This window comes from Dunckerocampus dactyliophorus, chromosome 12 (genome assembly GCF_027744805.1).
Source record: "Dunckerocampus dactyliophorus isolate RoL2022-P2 chromosome 12, RoL_Ddac_1.1, whole genome shotgun sequence".
NCBI classification, from domain to species: Eukaryota; Metazoa; Chordata; class Actinopteri; order Syngnathiformes; family Syngnathidae; genus Dunckerocampus; species Dunckerocampus dactyliophorus.
Genome location: NC_072830.1, coordinates 19,933,416 through 19,961,096, shown reverse-complemented (window position 1 = coordinate 19,961,096; position 27,681 = coordinate 19,933,416). Strand labels below are relative to the sequence as shown.

Below are 27,681 nucleotides of genomic sequence, written 5' to 3'. Positions count from 1 at the left end.
CCAACAGAGTGTTGTTATATTTTACCAAAATACCTTTTCTGCATTCTCACTCTGTTTAATCCACCGTTTATTGTAATAGTAAAATGTTACTGGAAATGACAAGTCATGTTAAATTATGCCAGGCAGTCAAGCTGAAGCCACATCTTTCACTTTCCATTTCCTCTAATGGTGCATCAAACTTATGCGACCAGCAGGCGTCGCTGCGTTTAAAGAAGCCACTAATAACGAGAAAGCGGACACCCACGAAGTTTTGAAATTGTACAGTTTGTCTCAATACGGTTGCTGTGTTGCTGTGCTTACATTAAGTGTAGTGGATAGAAACCACCGCTACAAAAGAGTCGCAGTAAGATGACGTCACCGTGACGCACGGTCGTCTCCAGCAGTGTCGACTAGAAAAATAAGCTCCGGGGGGGGCGGGGAAGCTGCCTCAAAAGGTGTTAGACATTCACTTTAAAACGTTGAAAACTATTTCATGGCCCACTGACCTTACATTTGGACGAGGCTTGTTGAGCAGGTAGACGGCAGGCCAAGTGACGTTTGGGGATTTCCAGTAGTGCCAACAACCAATAGGAGGCGAGCTTAATGAGGAAACGCTGAAGTTCTGCAAAGTTGACTCAAGCCTTACTTCGTCATCTCACAGTTGAGGCTCTTCACATGGCGTTTGCTGGAGACACCATCGCGGTACTTTGCCCTCACCGAAACACTCTTTGAGTGGGTGACGTTATTCTACCGAGATTACGTCCATTTTTGTGCGTGCTTCTGACTGAAGACATGGACGTTTTTAACCGTACGCCTGGTAAGTGTCCTCTGTGTTTGACAAGGTGTGTGTACGCGAGAGAAATGACATCGATTTTACTTTCTATTTTTCTTACAGAGAGAGGACTGTCCGACTTTGGTGAGTAGCTGCTGCTGTAGTTTGGATGGTTGTTTAGACTGTGACCTCATGTGACCTGATGCTGGAGACTGTTTATTAAAATGCAGTGCAAGTAAAAAAAAACAACTCATGGACCCAGAATGCATCACTTTTTAATACATTTTCCACTGCAGCTTGTTTGTTTTACATGTTCAAAATGACCAAATATTGCACATAAAGCAACTGCTACGCATAAATGGGCCCAGCAATTTGAAGAAATAATGGGACAAAGTTATCTCCCTTGCAAATAAGCAATCACACAAACACCCAATGACAAGTACACTGAATGCATCAGTTTAGGTCTGAAATGGTGACGTTAACGTTTTTGTCAAGTGAGACTTCAGGTGTTTACGATATTTACTACTGTGTAACTACTACTGTAGTAATCTACTCATTCATATATAAGTGTTCTAATACAGATGACAGAAAAAAAGACCTGATAAGATAGTAAAAAATCTCTAGCCTTGTTAACATTCAGTTGATTTTTTAAATTTTATTTAAGAGTTACTGTAAGAGTTAGAGTTTCTGTATGTTAAAGTTTTCATATGTATTTGATTTTAAAGAACTTTCAAAATACAAATAATAATATATAAAGTAAAAGAATAGATCTTTTTTTTTACTTTTCTCATTTTAATTTTGAAATTCTTTTAATTATATTTGACTTACAATTTAAAAATATTTTTATTTTATTTTTATTAGTATAATTTTTCAAATAAAATTTAATTAAATTTGATTAGAGTTGCATTTAAAGGGATAATTTAATTATTTAAAAATAATGACCTTGTGTGTTTTTAATTCATATTTCTTGATCATTTTCTAGCGATTTATTAATTGAATTTAAGCATGTTTTTTCTTAAGATTAATGGACAGCAAGATTGACCAGACATAACATTAGGTCAGTGGCAGGCAGTGTATTTGGTACCTGGGCCTTCATTGGGCCGGCTAGAATTGTTTTCACCAGACACCACGAGGCAGCATCAAAACAATACAATGCTGATAGTAAATATGTCAGGCAAGAGGGGAACTTCAGCACATTAACTAATGTAGCCGTGATTGCCGTGAGATTGCCGCAATTCCAATATTTTACTAATATTAGTCCCCTTTTATTCAACTACATAGTCACCAATACGCCTGACTAACGTTACTGCTAGTAGCTTTGAGTTACTGACTAATTGCCACCGGTGATTGACAGTATACCAGTTGGCGTAAGAAGTGTAAATAGAACAGCTCTGTGATTAAAGGTTCAGACAACTTCAAACATCGACACTACAAGATCATCTGAAGCGGTTCACAATCAATATTTATCTGATAACATGACAAAATAGAGAATATTTTAATTAAAATACATAACTCACCAGAGGTGTCAATTTCTCCTCAGTCAGCCATTGTGCGGGTAACTTATCTTGATGAACAGTTGTGCTCTCCTCAACCAATCAGGACGGGGTGGGGGGCCTGCAAGCTATCTGCTATCTGTTAGCCTCCAGTGTATTTATTCTAAACTTAAGACAGGGTTTCAAATGGAGTGGGGATGAAGGACGAAGTAAGAAGCCAAAAACGTACCACTTCTACACGCAATGGGAGGAGAACCTTTTTTCACTCTTATCATGTCGGGACACACCATGGCTGATGTTCTTATGTTTCAAGTACATGGGCCAGACGTGGCTGTCAAAGAGGCCGGGGGGGCCTGGTACCGTGTAGTTCCTTGACGAAGTAAGAAGGACGAAGTAAGAAGGCAAAAACGTACCACTTCTACACGCAATGGGAGGAGAACCTTTTTTCACTCTTATCATGTCGGGACACACCATGGCTGGCTACAGTACTGTATATGCAGTGTGAAAGCAATGCAGTGCTTCTCAGATGTGGTGAACTGTCGTGGGGGGGGGGCGTGAGAAGCAGGGAGGACTTTCAATATTAGTGCAGACCTGCCAACATGTATGAATTTATCGTACTCAGCATGCAATTTGACTCTTGAATACGCTTGTACGCGTCACTGCTCTCCATTTTGTTGCATGATGCTGGTTTCACTTTCGAGTTCAGTCTGTACAGTACAGATAAATAAATGGATATTATCAGTTATCATTTCTGTCCCCCAGTGGGGGCATGACAGAAAAATAATTGAGAACCACTGAGGTAATGTAATGTAATTTCATGTCTCATCAATGTAACATTACTGACGTCTTTCCTTTCAATATTTTCTGATTAATAATGGGCCATAGTCAACCACGAAACAGGGATCATTTATTCATTGATATCTTTTTTTAAAGTCGCGATAGAGTGAGGGAGCGATGTTCGAACCGTAGCGAGGGATGAGTGTATTATCGTGTTATTTCTCCAGTGTTTTGTCAAAATTCAGACAATAACAAAAGTGACGCTGATTCAGAAGCAGAATTCTGGCATAGTGTCCGTGATACGCGTAAGGATCCAGTTTTCTACTAATCTATTTTTTCGAATCAATACACTTTGGGTAACTATAGTTTTACTTAATGTTGTGTTGTGCTAACTAACGATGCTTTGAAGAACACAGCGGTGAGTCTTGGCACGGAGTTTGAAGCAGGTTGCATCCACTAGCTCTGTGTTAAGTGAAAGAAACGTCACCATTACTTCGCTTCCTGTTCCCAACAATACCGAAAATGGTAAATTGGAATAGAGTGCACAATACTGCACAATATAATTATTCCATTACTGTTTATGTGTATGCACAAAAAAACAAAGAAACAGTGACGCACTTGTTAATCACGCTGAAGCACATGTTTTTTTTTTCAAAATCTTTCACTTCAAATTCATTTATTTACTAAAGTGTAAATCTAGCTTTCATCCAAAAAGTAATAATAAGTAAATAAATTAGAGCATTTAATGTAAATGGTACAATTGGGATTTCAGTAAACAGTGTCCTCCTGTCATAAAATACACCAAAATGTCATCTTTTCTTGTACGTTTCTCTTCATTAACTGAAACGGAGCAAGTGCAAATTGGTTAGAAAATAGCTAATTTTTGCTTGCTTTTGGTACCCCTTTTAGAAGAATGACCCTTGTATAATTTAATGTGACAAATACTACAATTTAAGTTTGAAAGGTAGATAAGTGTTTCTGGTAGACGCTAGGCCAGCAGAGAAGGCCTCGCTGGCCCTGATTGTACACCACTGTTTTAGGTATGTGTGTTTTGCCCAAAATTATTGTATTACTTATTTAATTACACTTCTTCTTATCACCCCTCCTTTACAGACCTCATCCAGGAGATCATCACAGAGGCTGTGTCTCTCCCCAGGCCGCCGCCTCCTCCCGCCGACCTCTGCAACCAGAACCACAGGATGCTGCATCAGAGCCCCTCTTCGCCGCCCTCTCAGCGAGTACTGGTGGGCAGAGGCACTGCGTGTCAGGTGACAAAGGCACTTTTAAGGATGTGTTTTGATCTCCCAGTTTCAGAACCAATCATTGTGGGATTGGGTGTGAATGACTTTGGTTGTTGAGTACCTTCAAGGTAGTAGAAAAGCCATAGAAATACAGCCTATTTGACCATATCTACAGTGTATATATCTGATATCACGTGATCAGAGTGACCTATTTCAGGCTTTAAACTCTAGCTTGAATGATGAATATAACGGTGTATACTGTACTCTCGGGCTGTGACAAACTGCATTCTTGGAGAATGAATGCAATAGTGCCTCAGTGGAAAAAAGGCCTTTTCATCCAAGTATTGAAAATAATCCTTTGATGACTGTCTCGAATGGATTTTGTTTGACCACTTGAATTAACGCTGAGAGTCGACATGTCACATCATATATTTATTGGGTTGGGTTTTCCACATCCACATCCCATGATAAAGTTAGTTTATGGGTCTCACACATACGTACACACTGCATGGGGGGGTTAGTACGTTATATCCATCTAATTTATCTTATTTATTATGTATTGTGTAAAACTAAGACATGAATAACATCAAATTAAAAGCACAAAATGAATGCCGACCCACCATCCACCAGTTCAAGTTCCAGCCAAGTTTTACCAGAGAGATGATTACATCGCTGTTTGACGTGTGCGGTAAAAGGCAGTGTACTAGCATGAATTAACTTGAGACAAATGTGCACATTAGCACTCGATAAGTCATCAAAACTTACCTTTATGCATTCCCACATAGTACCAGCATTTGACACCAAATATGAGGTGAAAGAAAAATGGTAAAAATACAGCAGTAGTCTATCTGTGCGGCATGAGATAAAGTTAGCACACGCACAATGGACATGCGTCAAGTGAGACGGATGTAACAGAGAGAATCCGGCCACTTTTCAAAATAAAACATTAAAAAAATAAAATTATGGAAATTATTTTTTCTTTCTGTGCGGCCCGGTACCAAATGACACACGGCCTGGTACCGGGCCGCGGCCCAGGGGTTGGGGGCCACTGCTCTAAAGGGAAACACCTCTGAGGTGTTGGCTTGCCAACTGTTACAAAAAAGATGCCTCTAAAGCTGCACAACTTTGGAGTGAGCGAGATGTTTACTACGTCCACATCTTCGGATTAACTCTACGTACGGGATGCTTTTTCTTTGGCTTTTTTGCAACACTTATTCCAAAAGAATATACAGTATAGCAATTCTTACAGGTCTTACAGTCTTACATGCTAAGCAAGCAGGCTCACATTTAAAGCAGTAAACATTGTTATCAACATTAAGGGAGAGGTGTTTTTATGTTTTACAATGGTTACCTTGTTTTTTACACTTGTGTACAAGTAAAAGCATGTCAAAAGTGAGATGAGCGTTACAGTAACTTATTGTTCCACGATTAAATGTGACTTAAAACATCGACTGTGCAGTTTATCAGGTTTTTATGATGGACAAGGTTTGACTCTGGAGCAGATTTTCTATCTCCCTTATTTCCAGTAGGAATGATTATTTTGTTTGACCTCAGAGTTTCCACTGCATTTCTATTTTAAACCAAGTAAGCACTATGACAGTAACAACACACATGTAATGAAGTCATAGCAAGGCCAAATAGCAAATAGTCACGCTCTTTTTGTGTTGCCAGACAGCATTGTATGGGCTTGTCGTCCGTTGGGATGTGAAATCATGTGATTTCATGTGGATTAAAGGTAAGAGTGCAGTCTCACCGTACAGAGCAGTCAGGCAGGTCTTACCGTAAAGCATGTGACTTGGTGGCTAAACTGTCTTACGGTGTGTGCGTGAGACAGTTGCTGAGGAGGCCAAGCTGTAACCTGACCCCTACTTTCGTTTTTGCCTTGCACTGCTGGCCCAGCCCACTCCGGGGGGGGGGGGGGGGGGGGGGGGGGGTGAAAGGTCGCGTTCTTAACGCAGGAGCCGCTCTCCCATTGGGCGATCACTCTGAGGCGACTTCCCATTTCCGCACTGCTCGATCCTTTTGTTTAGCATTGTTGTTTAGTTGCTCTGAAGCTAGCCGGCCTGCCGTGAGCCACCGGAGCACGTTGACCTGAGACATGAAGGGGATGGAGGGAAATTGAGAGGCAGGATCTTCTCCTCCTGCTCCTGTCTACTTCTTCTCTTTCTTCCCTGCAGGTTGAATCATTTGGATTCTTTGTACATGATGACATACTAAGTGTTTTGGGTCATGTTTTTATGTGGAGGAACTGAAGTTAGTTTCAGCGCAGAAATGTTGACGTGTATGTTGACTTTGTAGTAGTTGAGTACAAGCCCTCACATTTCAGCAGCCATTTTTATTACAGTACAGTCATCCTTCGCCACTTCACGGTTCGAACATCGTGCCCTCACTGTACCGTGTTTTTTCTAATTAATTAATGATCGCTGTTCGACTAGCGCCTATTATTAGTTTAAAAAATGCATTTTTAAGCAAATGTTACATATTCTTGGCCTAAGTTAACAATTTTTAAGCATTAAAATGTCTAAATGAACTAAAATACAAATAGAGTATAAGGCATAAAAAAAATGCAGTATTCTACACTGGTCACTAGGTGTCACTAGTAACACAAGCACCAGACTTGATTGCCGGGAACAACAGGCTTTTATTGCAGGTTTAAATTGGCACAATAATCACATAATAATCATAATAATAATAATAATAACACAGGCTACTGTTGTGGCCGGAATCTAGCTAAAACTCCACTCTGAACCGACGACGCCACTTCCTGTCCACACGTCCGGAAGACATTTATTGCAACACATATGAGCATGGGGGCAGTAGGACAGCAGTGAGGTGTGCTGTAGGTGTCACAGATAGGTCAGGTGGAGGTTGGACAAGGACTGGCCCAGAGCCCCTTCTTATTTGCTCAGGTGATGGACAGACGGGCAGGCCTGGATGGAGAACAAGAGGCAGACCAAATGATTTCCCACAGGTCTGCTCTTTAGCTTTCAGGAATTTGTGCAGATCCTTACATGGAGCTTTAAATTATCATGGGGTGATGGTTGTGGATGAACGACACACCAACGGGCCTCAGGCTCTTGTCACGGTATCTCAGTACACCAAAAATGCCATCCACAAAATGCTCTTGTACTGTACCGTACCATAAACCCACCGCCACAATGGGGCACTCAGTCCGCAACACAGGTACTATGGTGTAAATGTGAGCGAGGGTGAGCAAATAGTGCCAAATCTTAAAAAAATAAATACATCAAATAAAAAGAAAGTGAAAATCTATCGCAGTGCTTTTTGTTTTTTTTGTGGCAACCCGCCACAGATAAATGGGAAACCCCGAGGGAGGTTTCTAGATGTGGTTAGAGAGGACATGCAGGTTGTAGGACTGACAGAGGACAAAGGACAGGGCAAGATGGAAACACGTGATCCACTGTGGCGACCTCTAAAGGAAGATTCAAAAAGTAGAAAAAGAGTCTACAGTCAAGCATGGTGGTGGTAGTGTCATGCTCTGGGGCTGCGTGCAGGCTTTTCATTGACGGAAACTTGAATTCCAACATGTGCTATGACATGCTGAAGCAGACCATGACCCTCTCCCTACGGGAAATTTGACCAAGAAGATAAAAAGCCCCAAATGATGTGCTGTAGTGTTTGCACAATCCTGCATACAACCAAACAAAGTGGAATAGTCATGCTTCATTCAATGTTTCAGATTGTGGAACGGCACAGCATCAGCTCTTGTGTTAGATTGTACTTTACTCCTTAAAAAGAGTAAACTAAAATTATGTTTTTATTTTCCCCCAGTCAAGCTGCACCTTCACTCAGCCTCTTCAGCAGCTCTGTTCCTCCCAGGATATGTCTCACCCCCCACCGTCCTCCGCCCATCATCATCACCATCATCAAGCCGGCTCCCCTCGACGTGGCCGAGCGTGTCGGATGACCTCCAAGACTGCCAGCACCATCTCCTCCATGGGGCGCAGGGGAGAGGCAGAGATGCTGGAGCGAGTTCTGGAGAAGCCCAAACTAGTGGTGGTGGAGCAGCCCAAAGAACGAGGCATGAGGTTTCGCTACGAGTGCGAGGGCCGCTCGGCCGGCAGCATCCTGGGGGCGTCTGGGACTGAAAGCAACAAGACTCAGCCTGCAATAGAGGTACGGACACAGTGACAGTTACACACCCCCGGTAATTTCCACAGCTGTTGGACCTGAAAGTTTTTTTGTTTTTTTTTAACTGCTTTTTATGAGCAAGGGGAGCTGAAAGGATGTGGGTTGGTAGACGAAAGTCCCCGTAAATGGACAGCTAGAACAGTGCTGTGTATCAGATGCCATGGTCTTCTGTATTTTATATTTAATACCAGTTGATGTTAATAACGCCTCCTGCTTTTACCTCTCAGATTGAAGGCCCTGTCGACCACTTGAAGAAGGTGACAGTCACTGTTTCCCTGGTGACCAAAGACCCCCCACACCGGCCACACCCCCACTGCCTGGTGGGAAAGGACTGCCCCAACCGGTCGGGAATCTGCGTGGTGACGCTGAATCCTCAAAGCAACAGACGCCACAGGTGGGCATCAATCTTTAAGCTCCTTTACGCTGTATATCTGTTTGTGTCCACGCAAGAATCCTATTATTTTTGAGTGATGTCTCATTTATTGTACATTTATGCTTTAATGAGTGATATTTTTGTTATATTGATTATATTGTATTATATATTAATACTATGTATGCCATGTTGCTCAATAGAATAGGTAAATCCTTATATAACTAATGGTAGATAGCTTTGGTAAGTTATAGCCTATGATTTGTTCCAAAACTATATCAAAAATAGATTTTAAAGGATATCCACAAAATGTTTCACTTAGCTCAAAGGTCACATAGCTACATTACATTTACTTTATGGCCTCTGATGATTCAACAGCTTTGCGAACCTGGGCATCCAGTGTGTGAGAAGGAAAGAACTGGACGTCTCACTTCAGAAGAGAAGAAGCCAGAATATTGACCCCTTTCAAAGTAAGAAAGAAACACCTCACACCTCAGGCCTATTTCAATGACGTGTAATGGTCCTGTCTTCCCCTAGCTGGTCACTCCAAAGGCATCGAGGACATGGACATGAACGCAGTGCGTCTGTGTTTCCAGTGTGAGCTGGAGTGGGAGGACGGCACAAAGGACAGCCTTAGCCCTGTGGTGTCCAACCCCATCTATGACAAAAGTAGGACACACATCAACAACTGTGCCGAGCCCACTGCTGTACACGCTCTTCACATACACTATGACTGCGTAGCCTCGCAGAGAAATACCAGCATCGCCACATTTCCAGGTCACAGTACGGTCATCGGACTGATCACTAGTGCCGTTGAGACAGCATACAGCAAGGAGGATTGCAGATCCGGTGTCATGACAATTACAGTCAAACCTCGGTTTTTGTACGGCTCAGTATTTGTATGATTTGGTTTTTATTGAAAATTTTCACTAAGATTTTGCCTCGGTTTTCATACCCTGTCTTGTCTTCTCGTACCGAGAAATCAAGTGCCTCAAACAAAAGCACCCTACACATTGCTCACTCACTGCCCCTACATTTTTTATCGAGTGCGACACGCCATGGGGCCAAAGAAAGTTGCGAGTGCCAGCAATTGCATAAAGATGAGAAACACTATTGAATTTGATCTCGGCAGGATGTATGGGCAGTCCACATCAACAGTAAGTTCCATCCACTTGTCGTTTAGAATTATTCCACATTTGTTTTTTGCATTTAAACTGTAATTATTCTTTATAAAATGCATTTTTTTGTAATATTTTGGGTGTCTGGAACACCCAACTGGATTTACCTGTACATTTTTTCCGATGCCTTGGGAAGAATTGCCATGGTTTTCGCATGTTTGTTTTTGTTGAACCTTTTGGAACGAATTAATGGCAGTAATTGAGGTTCCAATGTACAGGGTCAGGCAAAATGATCTGACACATTTGTAGGTTAAATAAAAAGCAAATAAAGTAAAGAAACAAGAAAGTGTTTTTATTTTCGAAAAGTACATATAATGCCATTCTGTTTCATTATGTTTTAAAAATTCAATCAGTCAAATGGGATCCATTATTGTCCACACACTCAATGCAGATCCAGTAGCTCTGAAGTTGGTAGCCCATAACACGATCATGTTTCGAGCTGGCACGGGATCATGTCCACCAAGATTGAAGCGCAAACGGAACGCTCGTTGTGTTACAGTTACAGATTCGTTTGTTTTGATAAACCTTTCCACAATGAAAGCGCGATGCTCACCAGTCCAATTCATGGCAGCAACTGAAAACGAAACGAAAAACAATGGCATTCTAAAGAAACAAAGCAAAATGGCATTATATGAAAAAAAATGGCATTATACTGTATGTACTTTTTGAAAATAAAAACACTTTTTTGTTTCTATACTCTATTTGCCTTTTATTTAACCTACAAATGTGTCAGATCATTTTGCCTGACCCTGTATCTCACAAAGTAATAACTTCAATGTGTGGTATAAGGGTGTATTTTGACTTTGCATAAGACAATAAATAAATTAAGCGTGATCTGATTGATAAGTACAGGATTTTTGGAATGTATTTTGTTCCTCTACAAAAGCAAGAACTGATTGATTGGAAGGATATCAGAACCAGGCTACTTGATGTAGTTGTCAAAAATCAGATGGGTGGCTACTTGGTCATTTTCATATTTCATCTCATTTTGATCTTTGGTGATATTAGACACAAAGCGGTCCAGATAAAAGGGTGGGGTGAACGCATTCTTCTCGGTTTTCACCAGTTTTCTTTGCTGATCCTCATGCCTGGTGTTATTGCTTTTGTCTGTCAGAGGCAACTACTACTTCCCAGTTAAAAATCAGCCAGCTGAACCAGTACAGAGGACCCTGCACTGGCAAGACAGAGATATACATGCTGTGTGACAAAGTGCAGAAAGGTACCACAATCTCATCTCATCTCGACTGTATTGGTCTTACTCTTCACCACTTTTGATAATTGAAATGCGAACGTAATCGATCATCATACTGAACCAAACTGTACCACTTGCTGGAACAGAAAGTCAACTTAACATCCCGACTTTGCTTTGACCATCCGCAGATGACATCGAAATCATCTTCAGGCGCGGATCGTGGAAGGCAAACGGTGAGTTCGCCCAAACGGACGTTCACCGGCAGATCGCCATCGTGTTTAAAACACCGCCCTACCAGGACCAGGACATCATAGAGGAAGTGGACGTCAGCGTCACGCTACGCCGTCTCTCGGACCAGATGGAGAGCGAGCCGGTTAACTTTACGTACCTACCATACAACTCAGGTTAGGAAAGGAGGAGGAGGTGGCCAGTTGGCTCCGGCAGTCTCCGTAGGGGTTCGGGGGCATGCTGCTGGTGGCGTGCATACCATTGTGGTGGCTTGGTGATGCTGCGCCGCGGCGGCAGCTGGGCTGTGCTCTGCTACGGGGTGGAGCGTGTTCTCACTCGCGGGGGCCATGGGCCCGGGTGATGGGAGGCAAGCATCTCGGGGACGGATCCATCGGGGGTGCAGTGCTCTGTTGGGTGCTTGGGTATCTGTTGCAGCCTGTCTTCGTACTTTGCTGGGCCCTCTGACTGCCGGCCTGTCAGGGGTGCCGTTCCGATGGGTGGGCAGTGGCCGGCGGGTGTGGGTGTTATTCCCAATATTATTATTATTATTATTATTAATATCTTATTATTATTATTATTACTACCACTAATAGGCATAACTGTTCCAATACAGTATCTTTGTCTTTGATATTATTTGTTATTATTCTGTTATTGTTGCTTATGTATCTCCTGTTGTTGTGGTTGTTGTTGTCTCTCTCTGTATTGCCCCCCCCTCTTGTCAGAAGCTTCCCCACTCTGTCTCCTTTTCTCTAAAAAGTAAGACAAAAAGTAAGTGTTGTGTATGAACTTTAGATCCTTATGAGGTGAAGAGGAAGCGGAAAATCAAGTCCGACATCAGCTTCCAGGAAAAGGCCAACGTGACAGGTGAGCATTAGCATCATCTGTGTGTGCATGTTGATAAAAGTTGACTAACCAACAGTTTCTTTCCTCACAGCCGAGGGTGCAGCGTCAACATCAGCACCAGAACAGACCTTCCACTTCCCTCACGCCGTCATGTCACCAAGCGAGAGGCCATGCTCAGCGCAGCCGGGGCCCTCCACCTTGGGAGAGATGTGCTACACTGAATCCCAGGACTCCAACATGGACACTGATGACTTGGCCCTCATTAACCAGTTGCTGGAACTGCCCGTCTTCATGGACATGCTCTCGGATGAGGCCATTACCTCAGCCATCCCCTCTGGATTCGATCAGGGCCCAGATGGCAGCCAGGCCTTCTTTGCCAACATGGACGCCAACCGGAACCAGAACTTTGGCTTGTACACGCAGGACTTTTCCCACTACGCAGACTTGCAGTTCAACATGCTAGTCAATGAGAACCGGAACCTGCAGCCGCCTGAGACGCAGGCCAGCCCATCCAACATGGTCCAGGTGAAGATAGAAGACGATCTATGAGGACAGGAAGCACCAGAAAATAGTCCAAGCCACATAAAAATCCAGCCATTTTCTGTGAGGTAATGATATATAAAACATTTTAGCATTCACAGAGCTTTATGCTAGAGTTTTTCCAAAACAGTCATCATTGAAAAGGCCTTTTAAACACAAATGTACCTCATGTGATAGTTCATTGTGTTAACAGCCTGTTAGCTCATCCAGGTAATAGTCTGAACCATACAAAAATCTCACCATTTTCTGTGAGGTAAATATATATTAAAAATGTTATCAGTTAATTAGCTTCATTCTAGAGGTTTTCAAAACAGTCAACATTGAAAAGGCCTTTTAAACACAAGTCAACATCATGTATAGTTCATTTGTGTTCACTGCCTACTAACTAATCCAGGAAATAGTCGGTACCAAAATCCTTCCATTTTCTGTGAGTACCGTAATCAGTAACCGAGGCCTTTTTATGCTAAGCTATGATAGCAGCTTTTGAAACGATCATCACGGAAAAGGCCTTTCCCCCCTGCAATGTACACCACAAGACGTATTTATTTACTGCTACTAGTTTAAACTGCCCGCTAGTTCAAAATCAGTGATTCCCAACCCCTGTGCCACGGTATAGTAGTGTGTTGAGAGAGATCATCAGGAGAAATGACCAATTTCACTTAATTGGTCCGAAAATTATTATTTACTACAAATAATATCTTTGTTCATCTATCTATGCCAGCAACATATAGTGACAGGCAGGACAATTAAACGCTATTGTTGTCAATTAAATGTGCAGAAGGTACATAATTAACCTGTTCCCATTTGTGTTTGTTGGTGTGCCGTGTGGTTTTTCTCATGTAAAAAGTGTGCCTTGGCTCAATAAAGGTTGGGAAACACTGAGCTAAAAAGTCAGTACCGTATCAAAATCCAGCCATTTTCTGTAAGGTAACACTCCATACGTATACATACTGTATCCAGTGTTTCCCGTACATACCACCGCCATTCATTTATTTGTGATGAGCCGCCCTGGATGATAAGCACATTATAATGGGACTGTCTTTGAATGTAACTCCCGCTTTTTGGCACTCCTCATCTCTGCCAGAGAATAAAGTGACACATCAGTGATTGTTGTTGCCAGCTTTGCTACCTTGTCACTATTGTGGCAAGCTTGAGTTGCACAGGAGCTAGTCAGAAGCAAACTTCAGCTTTTTTAAAGAAATGCTGTTGAGTTGCCACGATCAGTGCAGTAAACATCCATTTACACAGCATAAAGGAACAGGAGGTCACTAACCCAAACCCCCACCTCCGTCCTGGTACAAACAGCAAGAGAATTGTAACACATATGGAACACTCGATGCAACCTTATCTATTGCACCACACAGACATCAAAATAAACACCTGTGCACAAACATCCACGCAAAATTACACCCATATAACCAGACCACAAGGCATGCTGGGTAACCTGTGATACTCTTTCCCAACGTGTGACATTATGGACCTGTCCACACGGAAATGTTCCTGGGATTTCTTTTTTTTTTTATGGCGGGTTGAAAAAAATATGCATCCACACTGCCGGATTACTAAATAGTTGCATCCAGACGGGAACGGATCACTGGGTGAAAACGATGTGATACACAAGGCACACCTACGTGTGGCGCTGTAAACAGACACGCAGACAAAACCACGTGACACACCAAACTATCGACGAAAGAGCGCACGCGCTTAAGTCCGTCTTCTTCCGCTTTCGAAGGCTCATCTAGACTCACGACGAAGTGGAATTTCCTCTTGAGTTATTTTGAAGAATAAGACAACAAAATATCAGGAGAGTGAGTCATGTCAGTGGGAACACCCAGATATTATGTTGGCTTGTCGTCAAAACAGCCGTTTCAGCTGTCTTCACGGAAACGACAAGCCGGCGTTTTCAGATTTTTGCAGTCTGGAAGCCGTTTTCAAAAAACACAATTTCAGGGAACCCAGAACGGCATTTCCGTGTGGATGAAAGGCTGAAACCATAAAATATTTAACCGTTTTGACCTGAAAACGTTTCAGTGTGACTTGCCCCTATACTTAGTGAGTAATCAGACCCCTCTAGATACTTTCTTTTTTTTTTTTAAAGATATCTAGTGAAAAACTAGCAACTTTTTTGGTCTTATTGGACACTTGGAGATTGAAATGAAAGCTCGTATCACTCTTCTCCTGCGGGTCCTCCCCCATCTCATTTGTTACATAAAAAAATACAGAAAGAAACAACAGAAGACACTTCCTTTGTATTTCATATTTCATATTTGTTTTGTCTTTTGTGTTTTATGCTCACTTTTTGAGTCTCCCGCAGCATCCACATGCATCAAGGACAATTATGCAAATAGGACGATGACATCATAGTAGTCCTGTGGGAAACTAACTGCCCATTAATGAATCGTGAAGGCCTTGCTGGTCATGGCTTTAGTGAAAGAGGAGCTGGTCAGCATTGCCAAATGCATTTGTGTGTGCGCGCATGTGTATGTGTATAGCGCTTTGTTAGCATGTAGCTATGAAAAATTAAAAGTTGTTATTGTATAACTCTGTCTGTGACGGCCGGATAATATTCCATAAACTGTTGTCTCAACGATATAGTGACGATAATTTTGTGTTTTGTTTTTATTATTATCATTGATTTATGAGAATCTAGTGGAACATTTTTAAATCCTGTCTTAAAATAAAATGTAAAAACCTCAAGAACACATTCAGTGTAGTTTAGAACCTGTTCTTATAGCAAATCCAAGTACAGTAAAAGAAATAATGCTTGTATAACATTCCCATGTAAAGACTGTGAATACTGTAACTACAGCAAGGGGAACAATAAAATGTTTAAATGTTCGCTCCTTCATTTGGTCTTTTTCCAGAGAAGGTCCTGCATGAAGAAACCCCAGATAAGAACATTCAAACTGCCATTCCCAGGAATTAGCCTGCCACATGTTACAGTAAGAAAACATTACTTCTCTGCCAAGTAGCTCTTTACTTTTCTGATGACTCATTCAGTCTATTGTCAAATGTTACATAATCAGACCTGGGAGATTTTGGACAAATACCTCATCTTGCCCCTATGTTATTCCATCATATTTGCAATAGTCTCGATAACATTATATTGATGCATTGTTTAATTGGATTGCATCAGTTTTTTAACAGTGTCAATGAAGCACTGATGTTCATAACGCCAAGGGGCTAATCTGGGATCCATTTTGTGCCGGCCTCCGATGGTCACCACTTTTCCTGTCATTAAATTTCTTTATTTTCTTTTAGGTCGCTTAAACTGCATTTTTCTGGTCCAGGACTTGGGAGGGGGGCGCACACACCCTAATCTCCTCTTTTCCAGTGGGTTGATTTTCTTAATTTTTTTAGGCTTGACCCTGCTGTAAATTTATTTATTTTTTATTCAGGTCACCTCTATAGGTTAGATTTTTCACTCTTACTATATGATTCACAGCTCCGGCTTTATCCATCCTGCAGATAAAGTGGTTTACCCAAAGGAGGTGAACTTCACATGGAAATGATCATCATTTTAAAATACCCCATAACTCTTGTCAAAATATCAGACACCTTTTTATTTCCCTCTTCTCAAAGCAGCAGGAGGGAGACATGACTTGCGTAACAAGTTGTGGGCAGCTCAGCTCTATACTTGGACAAGACTTTTGGACTGCTTCAGTCAAGCAGCAGCCTGGCTGGAGCTAAATACGGACCCCTTCTGGTCACTGACTTCTATTACGACGCAGGCCCACAGTATTGTACCTTGAAGGACTTTCGTTTTAGTGTTCAAAGCTCATTGTGACGGCCCGAGTACCGACGTGAGAAGGCCCTTCTGAAACTGCTATGTTTATTATTATTCGGTGGCATTCCTCACATTTTTGAGGGCCTTAACATGCACGAAAATTGACCACAATTTTTTACCACAATTTTTAAAAATGTAATTAAATTAAATCATAGGAGTTACGTGTTACATCTTCATCATCGTCATCTTCACAGTGCACTATTTTTGCCTACTAACATAGCGCCCAAAACCGCACATGGCCTACTACGGACGGGGAAGTAAAGTATCTGACTTTCTCAGTGGGCTACTATCTGTCGAGCTGCAAGAACAAAGTAAAGCTGAGAACATTTTGCGAGGGTAGAATAATTTATGTATTCACTTATTTACCGGATTTTTATTTTGTGTTAATTCAGATATATATTTTTCAGATATTTTTATTAAAAGGTTTTTTTTTTTAATATATTTGTAATTTGTTAAAATAAAAATACACGATATACAGTTGTTTCGTAGTGGAGAAAAAAACTAATTAATTCACCTTTAGACGACATTGAATACGTGACGCTACTTCCTGTCGCGCATGCGTAAAGGAGATCTTAGCGCGCTGTTGACAAATATTGGGGGAGGGACCTAACCACGGTGTAAGTAGGTCTTTGTTCAGAGAGGAATTTGTGCATCAAAATGTAGCTCAGCGTGTGTAACCTAAGAAATTGCATACATTTAAGTCTGCTTGTATTGGACACTGTAATTTCAAATCACATATTTTACATCTAAAACATTATTTGCGTTGTTAAACATCTGCAAAGAACCGCTGGGGTTGTTGAAGACAGAAGGATCTTGTTCACTTAGCTAGAAAACGCATCATTTCCGGATTGGATCCTTAAAGTATGTATTAACATAGCTCTTGAAATGAGACAAAACGTACATAAAAAGACCAGCTTTTTAAATAAATACATTTCAGCCAAATTTAAAATCGCTCATAAGGATGCACATTTGAATGCCTGCGTGGTTTCTCTCACGTTACCTTTTACTTTATGCTGTAATTTTGAAATCGGAAATAATCCGTTTCCGTTACAACAGCAGCGCTATTGTGGTTGACTAGAAACATAGAGCGTCCCTCAAGCCACCGAAGCCTTTTTGGAACGCACAAATTAGCTGCCAGTTCGTTGATTTTGCAGTTATATCGGAAGTTGTTGTCGTGTTATCTGTCCAGTTTATGAATCTTCTCCACAGTGTGGTTGTGGAAGCGAGTGAAGGCGGTCTCTTCGTCCAGGACTGTCGGCAGAAATGAAGAGGTGAGTGGGACTAACGCATAGATGTGTGTTTAATTCACTTTAACGCAAGCATTTGCTTCATATTACAGCCAACAGAAAATCCCAGATCCAGATGCGAGTACTACTGTCAACGAGGAAGGTAAGGAAAAAGTACTGTTGTCCAAAGTACATATTACGGGTTGTACGAGGGTGACGAACGAGTGCCCTTCCTAGTCTGTGATGTAAGTGGTAACTTATGTATCTAAATGACACATTAATTAACTCCCAAGTCACTCCACGCTACACAGGACATATAAAATACAGTAATAAAACCCAAAATACAATAATAAAATTAAATGGTAATAAAAAGAGAACAACTCCTTAAATTTATCACTGGTGGTTGTCTTGCAGGCCTTTTGACCTTCTTAAAATATTGTCCCAGTCTAGTCTGGAAGGATAACCTCCTCTACCATATCTCCTTGTAACAGCGCACGGAATCCATGACCGCTCTTGCATTCATTAGCATTCAATCATCCTTGGTCACGACCAGGGGTGCTGCCAGGAATGAACAAAAAAAGCAAACAAAAAAAAAAAAACGTTTGGGGCCCTTCGAATTGTTTTAAGTATTTTCTCCTATACGTCGCCCCTGGTTGCGACAGTCGAGCGTTTGGGACCAAAGAGTGCCAATATTCGTGGGCGTTTCTCTTCTCTCTGAGCTTTTTATGATGTTCATTTTCACTTCCATGGTTATGGCTTTGCTTTTCTTTGGCGGACTGCCGCTTGGGAGATATAATCAAGTGTGAAAAGTTAACTAATGAGCGATGTTATTCATCGTCAGTGTCGCTGCACTAGCACACACTGCATTCCTGTGCTGTGGCTGGTGCGTAGTCTTCTGCCGGGGCACGCCGTAACTAGTTCTCATGCGAGTCTTGTGTTTACGGAACAAAACTGTGTTTTTAATTAATTAGTGGAAGCGCGTTCGTAACCACAAAACGTCAATAACATGGAACGTCGTAACCTAGGACCACCTGTACAATATGATAGCACGAGTGCTGGCTGAGTCCATGTAAACTCGTGTTCCACATGAAACAATATATATAGCTTATATAAGCTATATATAGCTTTTATGAGTATTTCTCTTGTGCTTATGTGCTCCCACAGGCTCTGTCGCCACTGCAGAGGACCCAGCAGCTATTGCAACCATCCAGTCTGCTGCTACATTCACAGACCAACCTATCAAATATTTATTCAAGACAGAAGGAGGAGGTGGACAGGTAGGAAGGAGTTTTGGCACACATTTTTCAAAAGGGAACAGGGCTTTATGATGAATGTCTGTATTGTATGTTTTGTTCTTTGGAACTTTGGGTGCGTTCAGACTTGTCATGTTTGGTCCCGTTAAACAGACTCTCGTTCATTTGCTCTGCTAGTACGGTTCATATGCTCAAGGGTGAACGCAGTCTACCGAACACAGGACTGGACCAAACAGATGGACTGAGACCGCCTGAGAGATGGTTCTTGGCCCGCTTATATGTGGACTCAAGTGCTCAGTGAGGCAAGTGTGAATGCAGACCGCAACAAAACACCGGATATGACGTCACCAAGTGCGAGTGATGACTATCAAAGCCCAACAGAAAGCTGTGTGAAAATCTGCAAAAAATAACAGTTTAATGAAGTTAAACATGTTTGCCTCTTTTCAACAAAGGCGTTGTGTTGTTCAATAAACGTCTGGAAATGCTGTCTCTTTGCAGCACATCCCCTTCTATCTGTTAAAATTAGGAACTCTGGGTACCTTGTTGACGTCTTTATTATATACAGGCAGTACTCCGGTTACGATGTTCCGTGTTACAACTTTTCGTGGTTACAAACACGTTCCCATAAACTAATTAAAAACTTAATTTTGGTCTGTAAACACGAGACTCGGTCCAGAACCAGTTCCAGCGTGTGCCAGAGGAGGAATACGCGCCATCCGCAGCACAAGAGTACAGTGTGTGCTATGCGGATGAATACAGTCTGTGCCTGCACACAGCCTCACTGAGGAAGAATAACATTGCTTATTAGTTTACTTTTTACACTTCATTATGTCTGCCAACCGTGGAACTGAAAATGAACATTATAAAAACCTCAGATAGAGGAGACATGCCCACCAATATTGGCTGAAACTCGACTAAAACTCGACTTACATCACAGTCTAGGAACGGAACTCGTTTGTAACCCGAGGAGACCTGTAGTTATGTAGTCAGCTACTGCTCCTATGAAATGTACAGTGATAATTAGGCAGCCTAGTTGTCTCATTATTGAGACTTCCTACCTCTAATAAGCCTGTCTCACCGTACCTTGCAACGCCCCTTTCCAGTGTGCAAGAAAAGTAAGGTGGTGGTCACAATTTTTTATTATTGTTTCATTTCATTCTTGAATTTAACTTCATATGTCCTTCATGTGTTCTATGTACAACCTAAGTGACGTCACGTTGTTTTGAATCCGTGAGTTTTATTGCACAGTGTCCACAAATGTACACGTCACATAAGCGGTCTAATCAAGGCGTGACTTTATGCAGATTATTTACTTAGCATTACTTGGTCAGCTGACAAAAATACAAGTGTGAATGCTCATAGAACCATACTCAAGTCCACACCAAGTAGCTTTTATTTTTTTTTTTATATAGTTTTGTTTTGGAAGTACCAGACTACAAGTGTGAACGCATCCTTATGCCTGCTTATTGACTGCGTAATTGTCAAGGTTTGAGCAGCGTGTTTTTGTTGTTTGTTTAGGGTTTAGGTGACACTTATCAATAACATGTGTGGTCCTAGGTGACCTACAGAGTGATCCAGGTGTCAGACGGTCAGTTGGAGGGTCAGACAGACGGAGCTGCAGCAGTGAGTCTGGTTACTGGGTTCCCTGCAACCACTCAAGCCATCACGCAGGTGAGCATAGTAATCTTATGCGACCATGTTAACTGTAGCTCGTTATGAAATACTTAAATGTAGTCAAGTGTAAGTGTTTCCTTTATGGAAAAATTTACAGTTAATACTAGATTGGCCGATCTCACTCAAAGATGATCAGTATAGGAATTGGCAGCATAAATCCCTGAGGGCAGCATCCCAGGTCAATACAATTGGTTGGTTGTTCATGATATTTCTCTACTTATTGAGTTGATGACACAGTTCATTGATCACATGTTAGCAGGAATATGTAAGAGTTCTCTGCGGAATAAGTAACACTTCTTTTACTGCAGGCTGTGTTCTCTCAGTCAGAGGGGATAGAGGGCGATGGCAGCAGTGAGACACAGTACTCTTACTATCCTGCTACCATTGCTGAAGCCCCAACTGGGACCATGGTGACCACAGTGCAGGCATCCGACACGGTGCTCAGCCAGACCACGCCCACAGGTAATAAAAACACTAATATGATATGTACATATTTAAAATATGTATGTCATTACAATGACACGCTGTTTATATATACAGTACAATGTATATGTTTTAGTCTGGTAAAAACGAAGTTAAATGGTACCCACTACTGATAAAACATCACCGAACATTTTCTATTCAATGGTAGAGTGGTCATCTTACACCCTGAAAGTTGTTTTCATATACATATTACATTATACATTTTAATTTCAGTCATTTCAGTACAGCTTCAGCTGAGCTTCCAAACTATTCTTACATTCATTCCACATTTCAGCATATTTCCACAGCATTTCAGTTTTGCTTGAGCTCTTCAGCATTCACACGCAATATCATTGCTTCATCTAATTGTGATACTTTTTTTATGTAATAAGCCCTATTTGTATATTACCATGTCTTTTTTTGTCAAAATAAAAACAATCTGTTTAGTTTAACTTAATTTTCAGAGTTGGGTTGTTCAATTTAAATTTAGTGTTATTCTTTAAAAATATTTATTTTTACTGAAGTAATTTAATGCATCGTCTTCTTCCTCCAAACAACCAATATTTGAGGTTCATCACTGCCACCCCACGGATGTATTTTTCTTGCACCACTGCAATGCATTGTGGGTAATGTACAAGTCCCGAGTGACCATTAATGTTGAAGCTCAGCCCTCGAAGGGGAAAACTCCCGATGACCAAGCCACCCTCGGCTGTAACTAGTTCTTGAGCGAGTCCCGTGCTTCTGCACCAACATGAAGTTTCAAATTTGTTTATGGGAATGCATTTGTCACCACGGAAAGTCGTAAACTGAGGACCACGTGAACACAAGTTAGTGCTGTCCCTTTTAAGAACTCCTAACCTCAACTTGCCACAAAAGACACAGTCTCTTTCATTCAAACCTATCCACTACTATGGGCAAGACCAAAGAGCTGTCAAAAGACTCTGAGGGACAAGATTGTGTAGACCTTCACAAGGCCATCAACAAGGAGCTTGGTGAGAAAGAGACCACTATTGGTGCAATAATTCAACCAATAACTGTAACAGTCAGTCGTAGAGTTAGGAGCACAGTCAGCAAGAAAAACATTTGTAATAAACTTTCCTGTAATACATTGAGATCCTGCAGTGCCTGCGCGGGCTTCCTGCTCAAGAAGACACATGTATAGACCTGTCTGAATGTTTGACTGAATGTGATGTGCTCACATGACGCCAAAATTGAGCTATTTGGCATCAACTTGACATAAAATGTTGATGTCATTCTCTGTTGATATCTTTTTGTCTGTAAGCATACAGTATGTCTGGTTTGTGGCGTACAGAGACTTTTGGTCAGAATTTGGTCAAAACACACACTTTTATACATGAGACCCCTGGACTGTTCATATCTATTTAAGACAGTACAAAATCAGCAGCGGATCAATACTTATTTTCTACCACTGTATATGTGTACCCACTTTTTTTTACATTAACTTTTTTTTCAGGGCAGCTCTATGTGATGATGTCACCCCAGGAGGTTTTGACAGGATCCACCCAAAGGACAATCGCACCTCGCACTCAGCCATACATAGCGTAATTACACCATTGTTTACCACTATTTAAGCATGTTTGTTGGTAATGACGAAAAATCTCACAAGCTCGCCTGTTTTTCAGAAAACAAGAGCCTCCTCGAGGTTCCAGAGATGAGAAAAGACGTGCACAGCACAATGAAGGTCAGTAGAAATTCAACTGAAGATTCTCGCACTTCGTGAAGCAGAATGACGAATGGATACATTTTCTCACTCTAGTTGAGCGCCGGCGTCGTGACAAAATTAATAACTGGATTGTGCAGCTGTCGAAGACAATACCAGACTGCAACATTGACTATACTAAGACAGGACAGGTGAGCTGGCTCCTATGAATACTCAATTTAGGAAGTTTAACCTGAATTTACACTACATTGTTCAATTGTTCACACATTCCGATTTGCTTAAAAAAATGTATATATGTATATATTATGTATATATTATGTATATGTATACATATATTATATGTATACATATACATATATGTATACGTGGGTATATATAAAACGTGATGAGATTTCTCGTTTGGAAAAACGCTGTCTCGTGAGAACAGGGCAGCCGGAGGCCAATCAGACTGTAAACTATGGGTTTGCTATTATGAATGATAATACATTGAATGATAGTACAGAAAGTGGCAGGGCACAAGACAGGATTGGAACCGCACCTTTTATAGATCTTGCAGTCCCAACCCACCTCAGTGTTCTCAGCGTCAGTGATGACGTGTGACTTGAACAGCTGCAGCACCGTGTTAAAGGAAAATTGCACTTTTTGGGGAATTTTACCCGTCATCAACAATCATTATGTGAGACATGAACACATATGAACATGAGTTGTGTGTCTCGTGACACCCCTACTTAACTATATTTTTAAGGAATAACGCTGATGCTTTTACTTTTCTGACTTCTTTTTTAACACACACACACACACACACACACACACACACACACACAGAGTAAAGGTGGAATTTTATCCAAAGCCTGTGACTACATCAAGGAACTCAGACAGAGCAACTTGAAGTTGGGGGAAGATCTCGGTGCACTTGATCGACTTAGGATCGACAATCAGCTTCTCAGACAGGAGGTATGTTGGTGTGTAAAATACGTAATTTGTCCAATAATTATTACCTATGTTCAAAATGTGGGTCAATATGATGTTGTGATTACATGAGCATAATCTAGTAAAAACTGGAATTTTGTGTCTTTACATTTTTGTACTGTCTAACATACATAATGTACATTTCCCTAGGCATCATTTACAGTATGATGGAATGGCGGCTGCACGGACACGTCACACTGATGTGAACCTGTTGTGACTTCAGTTGTATCAGTTATACTTATTGTTATTGTAGTAAGCGTCTTTTTCTATAAAGCGTATTTGTTATATTTTTTGTTAGTGTGATTTACTGGTTTATACTGAGACTTGAGATATTTTGAAGGCTTGGTATCAACCTTTGACACTTGATGTAGCTTATTTTGAAATGTTCTGTTGACATCAAAATATGTGGCGGCGGAGCAAGATGCATGTTTTTTTACCATATGAGTTGAAAGTAGGGGTGGGCGATACTACAAATTTTGTTATCGATTTTTGGGGATTACATTACATTACACCACCACCTAAAGGCAAAAAACTGGGAGTAATTGATATACTTTTAAAAATATAAATATAAAATATAAATTTTTATAAGATTATACATTTTTGACACATGCCCTCCCCCACCCTCTCATCAACCTTTGCAATAAAAGTGATTGCTGTAGTTGTCCCGTTGCTGCGATATGTTTGGATGTGGCAGATCTGACCCGTAAATGAATGACCAAACTTTATAATGTGCTTTTTTAAGATTTTGGAGGCTGGTTTCGCCGCAATCCACCCTATTATGCCACAGCATTATGCCTCAAAGTCCACCCCCACCTACCCAGATAATCGATATGGAAACAAACACCAAAAATTGTTAATGGCAAAACGTTTATTTGTCTCTAAAGATTAAAGTGAATAACAGAACTGTGCAAAATGTTTAGCAAAATAAACTTCTTTACTTCCCAGTGATCCTCTTCAGGGCGGCCCAGCTGTAGGCACCTGGGTTGCAAGCTGTAGATGCTTGGTGTTGGCGAGTGAGTAAAGTGTCCGTAAGCTGTAGCTGAAGGGTGTCCAAACGTTTTTCCACGGATGGCCGCATACTGAAAATCAATAGATGGGGGGGCCACTATGATATTTTTATGTATCTTTTAATTTTGTAAAAAGGCTAAAAAAGGTGTTATATATATTTAAAGACAAAGCTTTTGTATGATCAGTTAGTATCAACATTTTAGCTTCTTCTCTTTACATTTTGCCGTTTTGCTCCATTCTTCGCATTTTTGCCGGTTATTTTGGTTTACTATAATAAAATATTAGTCATATGTAGTATTCTGGTCACCAGGCGTAAAAAATGACAAACATTAATGCGACATGACATTATATTACTTTCCTTTCACACTGCATGTAGTCAGCCATGGCGTGATAGTGAAAAAAAAGTTCTTCTATTCCATGTGGAAGTGGTAAGTTTTTGGCTTTTTACTTTGACTTTTTTCCCCACTCTGTTTGAAACCCGTTCTTAAGTTTAGAATAAATAAATTGGAGGATAACTAGTTAGCTCGCTAGCATGCTGTGTAGCCGTGGCCGTCTCATGTGTCCCTGCAGTGATTCCGTAGCCTGCGCATTAGCAATGTGGTGTAAGCAAAGAATAATAGGAGCGTAAAGGTGACTATTAGGTGTTATTTCATGTCTGCAGGGCTCTAACAATGGTAAAGAATGTATTTAGAAGTACATAAACAGGTTTTCTATGCTGTAACTATGAAAAGATTCCATTTATTAATATTAAATCCTACTTGACGGAAACGCACTTATCGCAGCCAGGTCTACAACCAGTTAACCGCAATAAACGAGGGGCGACTGTACCCGGGTTCTTCGAGTTCTCGGCGTTTGCGAGCAGCTAAAGACAGAAACAGGAATTGGAAAGGAGAATGGTTTGAGGCAAGGACCAGGACAGATCTGTTGCTTTTTCCACAGGGCTAATACATACAGTGATGTGAAAAAGTGTTTCCCCCCTTCCTGAGTTCTTATTTTTATGCATGTTTGTCACACTTTAATGTTTCAGATCATCAAACAAACTTAATATTAGTCAATGACAACACAACTGAACACAAAATGCAGTTTTTAAATGAAACTTTTTATTATTAAGGCAGAGAAAAAATCCAAACCTACATGGACCTCTGTAAAAAAGTGATAGCTCAATTTTGCCAGAAAACATCTTGACCTTTGGGAAGATGTCTGACGAGACAAAAGTTAAAGTTCTTAGAAGGTGTGTGTCCCATTACATCTGGCGTAAAAGTAATGCCGCATTTCAGAAAAAGAACATCATAGCAACAGTAAAATATGGTGGTAGTGTGATGGTCTAGGGCTGTTTTGCTACTTCAGGACCTTGAAAACTTGCTGTGATAACTGGAACCATGAATTTTGTTGTCTACCAAAAAATATGGAAGGAAAATGTCCGGCCATCTCTTTGTGACCTCAAGCTGAAACCAACTGTAGTTCTGAAGCAGGACAATGATCCAAAACACACCAGCAAGTCCACTTCTGAAAGGCTGAAGAAAAACAAAATGAAGACTTTGGAGTGGCCTGGTCAAAGTTCTGACCTGAATCCTATTCAGATGCTGTGGCATGACCTTAAAAAGGCAGTTCATGCTCCAAATGTGGCTGAATTACAACAATTCTGCAAAGATGAGTGGGCCAAAATTCATCCACAGCGCCGGAAGAGACTGTTTGCAAGTTATCACAAACGCTTGATTGCAGTTGTTCCTGTTACGGGTGGCCCAACCAGTCATTTGGTTTAGGGGGCAAATTACTTTTTCACACAGGGCCATACGGGTTTAGATTTTCCATAATAAAAATAATAATGAAAAGTTTCATTTAAAACCTGCACTTTATGTTCCGTTGTGCTGTCATCGACTAATATTTAAATTTGTTTGATGATCTGAAACATTTAAGTGTGATAAACGTAAAAAAAAAAAAAGTCAGGAAGGGGGCAAACACATTTTCACACCACTTTAAATACAAATACAGTTAGAGTAATAGTTGCACAATTAATGACATGCTACCTTGTTTCTTTTTTCCATTTTGTTAGCGGCAGCAGGGGTAAGTGAACAAGCTAACAGGGACGAATACTCGTGTGTCCTGGTTCAGTAAAAAACGTGCAAGTTGTGAACGACTGCCAATAGTCACTATTTATATCTAGTATGAGGCTTGCAGTGCTCAGCCATCCAGTTTGAACGGTATAGTACATGTTTACAATAAATAATGATAGAAAGATAGAAAGTGATATTTGCGTCTCCTCTGCTCAGGTAGAAGACTGCAAATCGAAGAATCAGATCCTGAGGAATGTTCTCCGACAGCATGGCATTGCATCCAGCACGGAGCCACAGTGAAAAGCCTGTTTTCGCTTTTTCAAGACAACCACACATGGGCCAAAAGAGTACTTGAAATGCTGTGACTTGAGACTTGTCAAGCATGCATGAAAAATTTTTAACTAATTGAGTATTATCCAAAATATTCAGTCCAGTGTCTAAAAAATAATCACAACTTTGCTAATTGCTTTTATAAATAAGGCTACATAAGGCTCATCTCCTGTACCTTTTCCTTCTATGATACATCCAAACGATATTGTATTTTTGCTTCTTTTATGCATATCAATGCGACACAATTTTGATGTTTATTATCACTTTGCTTTGTATTATATTATTTTTCATGACTTTTTTTATTTAGCCTTACCTTGGAATTAATTACATTGTAACAATGTAACATCTTGTTAATATAGGTGGGCAAAAAATAACCATATTATGCGTATGCCATATTTTACTTTGACTCATGTTTATTAAAGTTGGTATATAAATACTAGTACCTTTTTTGGCGAGAACATTTTATTTTGTA

General features: G+C 40.8%; 2 protein-coding genes across 9 annotated transcripts; both read left to right on the top strand.

Moving 5' to 3' along the window:
* The first annotated feature begins 402 nt into the window (after positions 1-402).
* On the top strand, positions 403-15,576 carry relb (v-rel avian reticuloendotheliosis viral oncogene homolog B). 3 transcript variants are annotated; one of them, XM_054795078.1, is made up of 11 exons: positions 403-796; positions 875-895; positions 4,135-4,289; positions 8,055-8,399; positions 8,642-8,808; positions 9,163-9,254; positions 9,322-9,453; positions 11,077-11,181; positions 11,343-11,387; positions 12,175-12,246; positions 12,317-15,576. In XM_054795078.1, exons 1-11 carry the CDS (start codon positions 772-774, stop codon positions 12,772-12,774), a joined length of 1,617 nt encoding a protein of 538 aa, XP_054651053.1. In that variant the 5' UTR covers positions 403-771; the 3' UTR covers positions 12,775-15,576. The 3 variants fall into 3 exon arrangements, with proteins under 3 accessions (XP_054651053.1, XP_054651052.1, XP_054651054.1); XM_054795077.1 differs by having other exon boundaries at positions 404-796; positions 11,343-11,558; XM_054795079.1 differs by lacking the exons at positions 403-796; positions 875-895; positions 4,135-4,289 and adding an exon at positions 6,277-6,439 and having other exon boundaries at positions 11,343-11,558.
* A 1,555-nt stretch (positions 15,577-17,131) lies between these two features.
* On the top strand, positions 17,132-27,648 carry usf1 (upstream transcription factor 1). 6 transcript variants are annotated; one of them, XM_054794734.1, is made up of 11 exons: positions 17,132-17,169; positions 17,742-17,823; positions 17,892-17,941; positions 18,943-19,055; positions 20,589-20,702; positions 21,014-21,167; positions 22,642-22,729; positions 22,811-22,869; positions 22,945-23,039; positions 23,674-23,802; positions 27,096-27,648. In XM_054794734.1, exons 2-11 carry the CDS (start codon positions 17,816-17,818, stop codon positions 27,177-27,179), a joined length of 894 nt encoding a protein of 297 aa, XP_054650709.1. In that variant the 5' UTR covers positions 17,132-17,169; positions 17,742-17,815; the 3' UTR covers positions 27,180-27,648. The 6 variants fall into 6 exon arrangements, with proteins under 6 accessions (XP_054650709.1, XP_054650710.1, XP_054650711.1 ...); XM_054794735.1 differs by having other exon boundaries at positions 17,140-17,169; positions 17,762-17,823; XM_054794736.1 differs by lacking the exon at positions 17,132-17,169 and having other exon boundaries at positions 17,176-17,823; positions 21,029-21,167.
* The last annotated feature ends 33 nt before the right edge of the window (positions 27,649-27,681 follow it).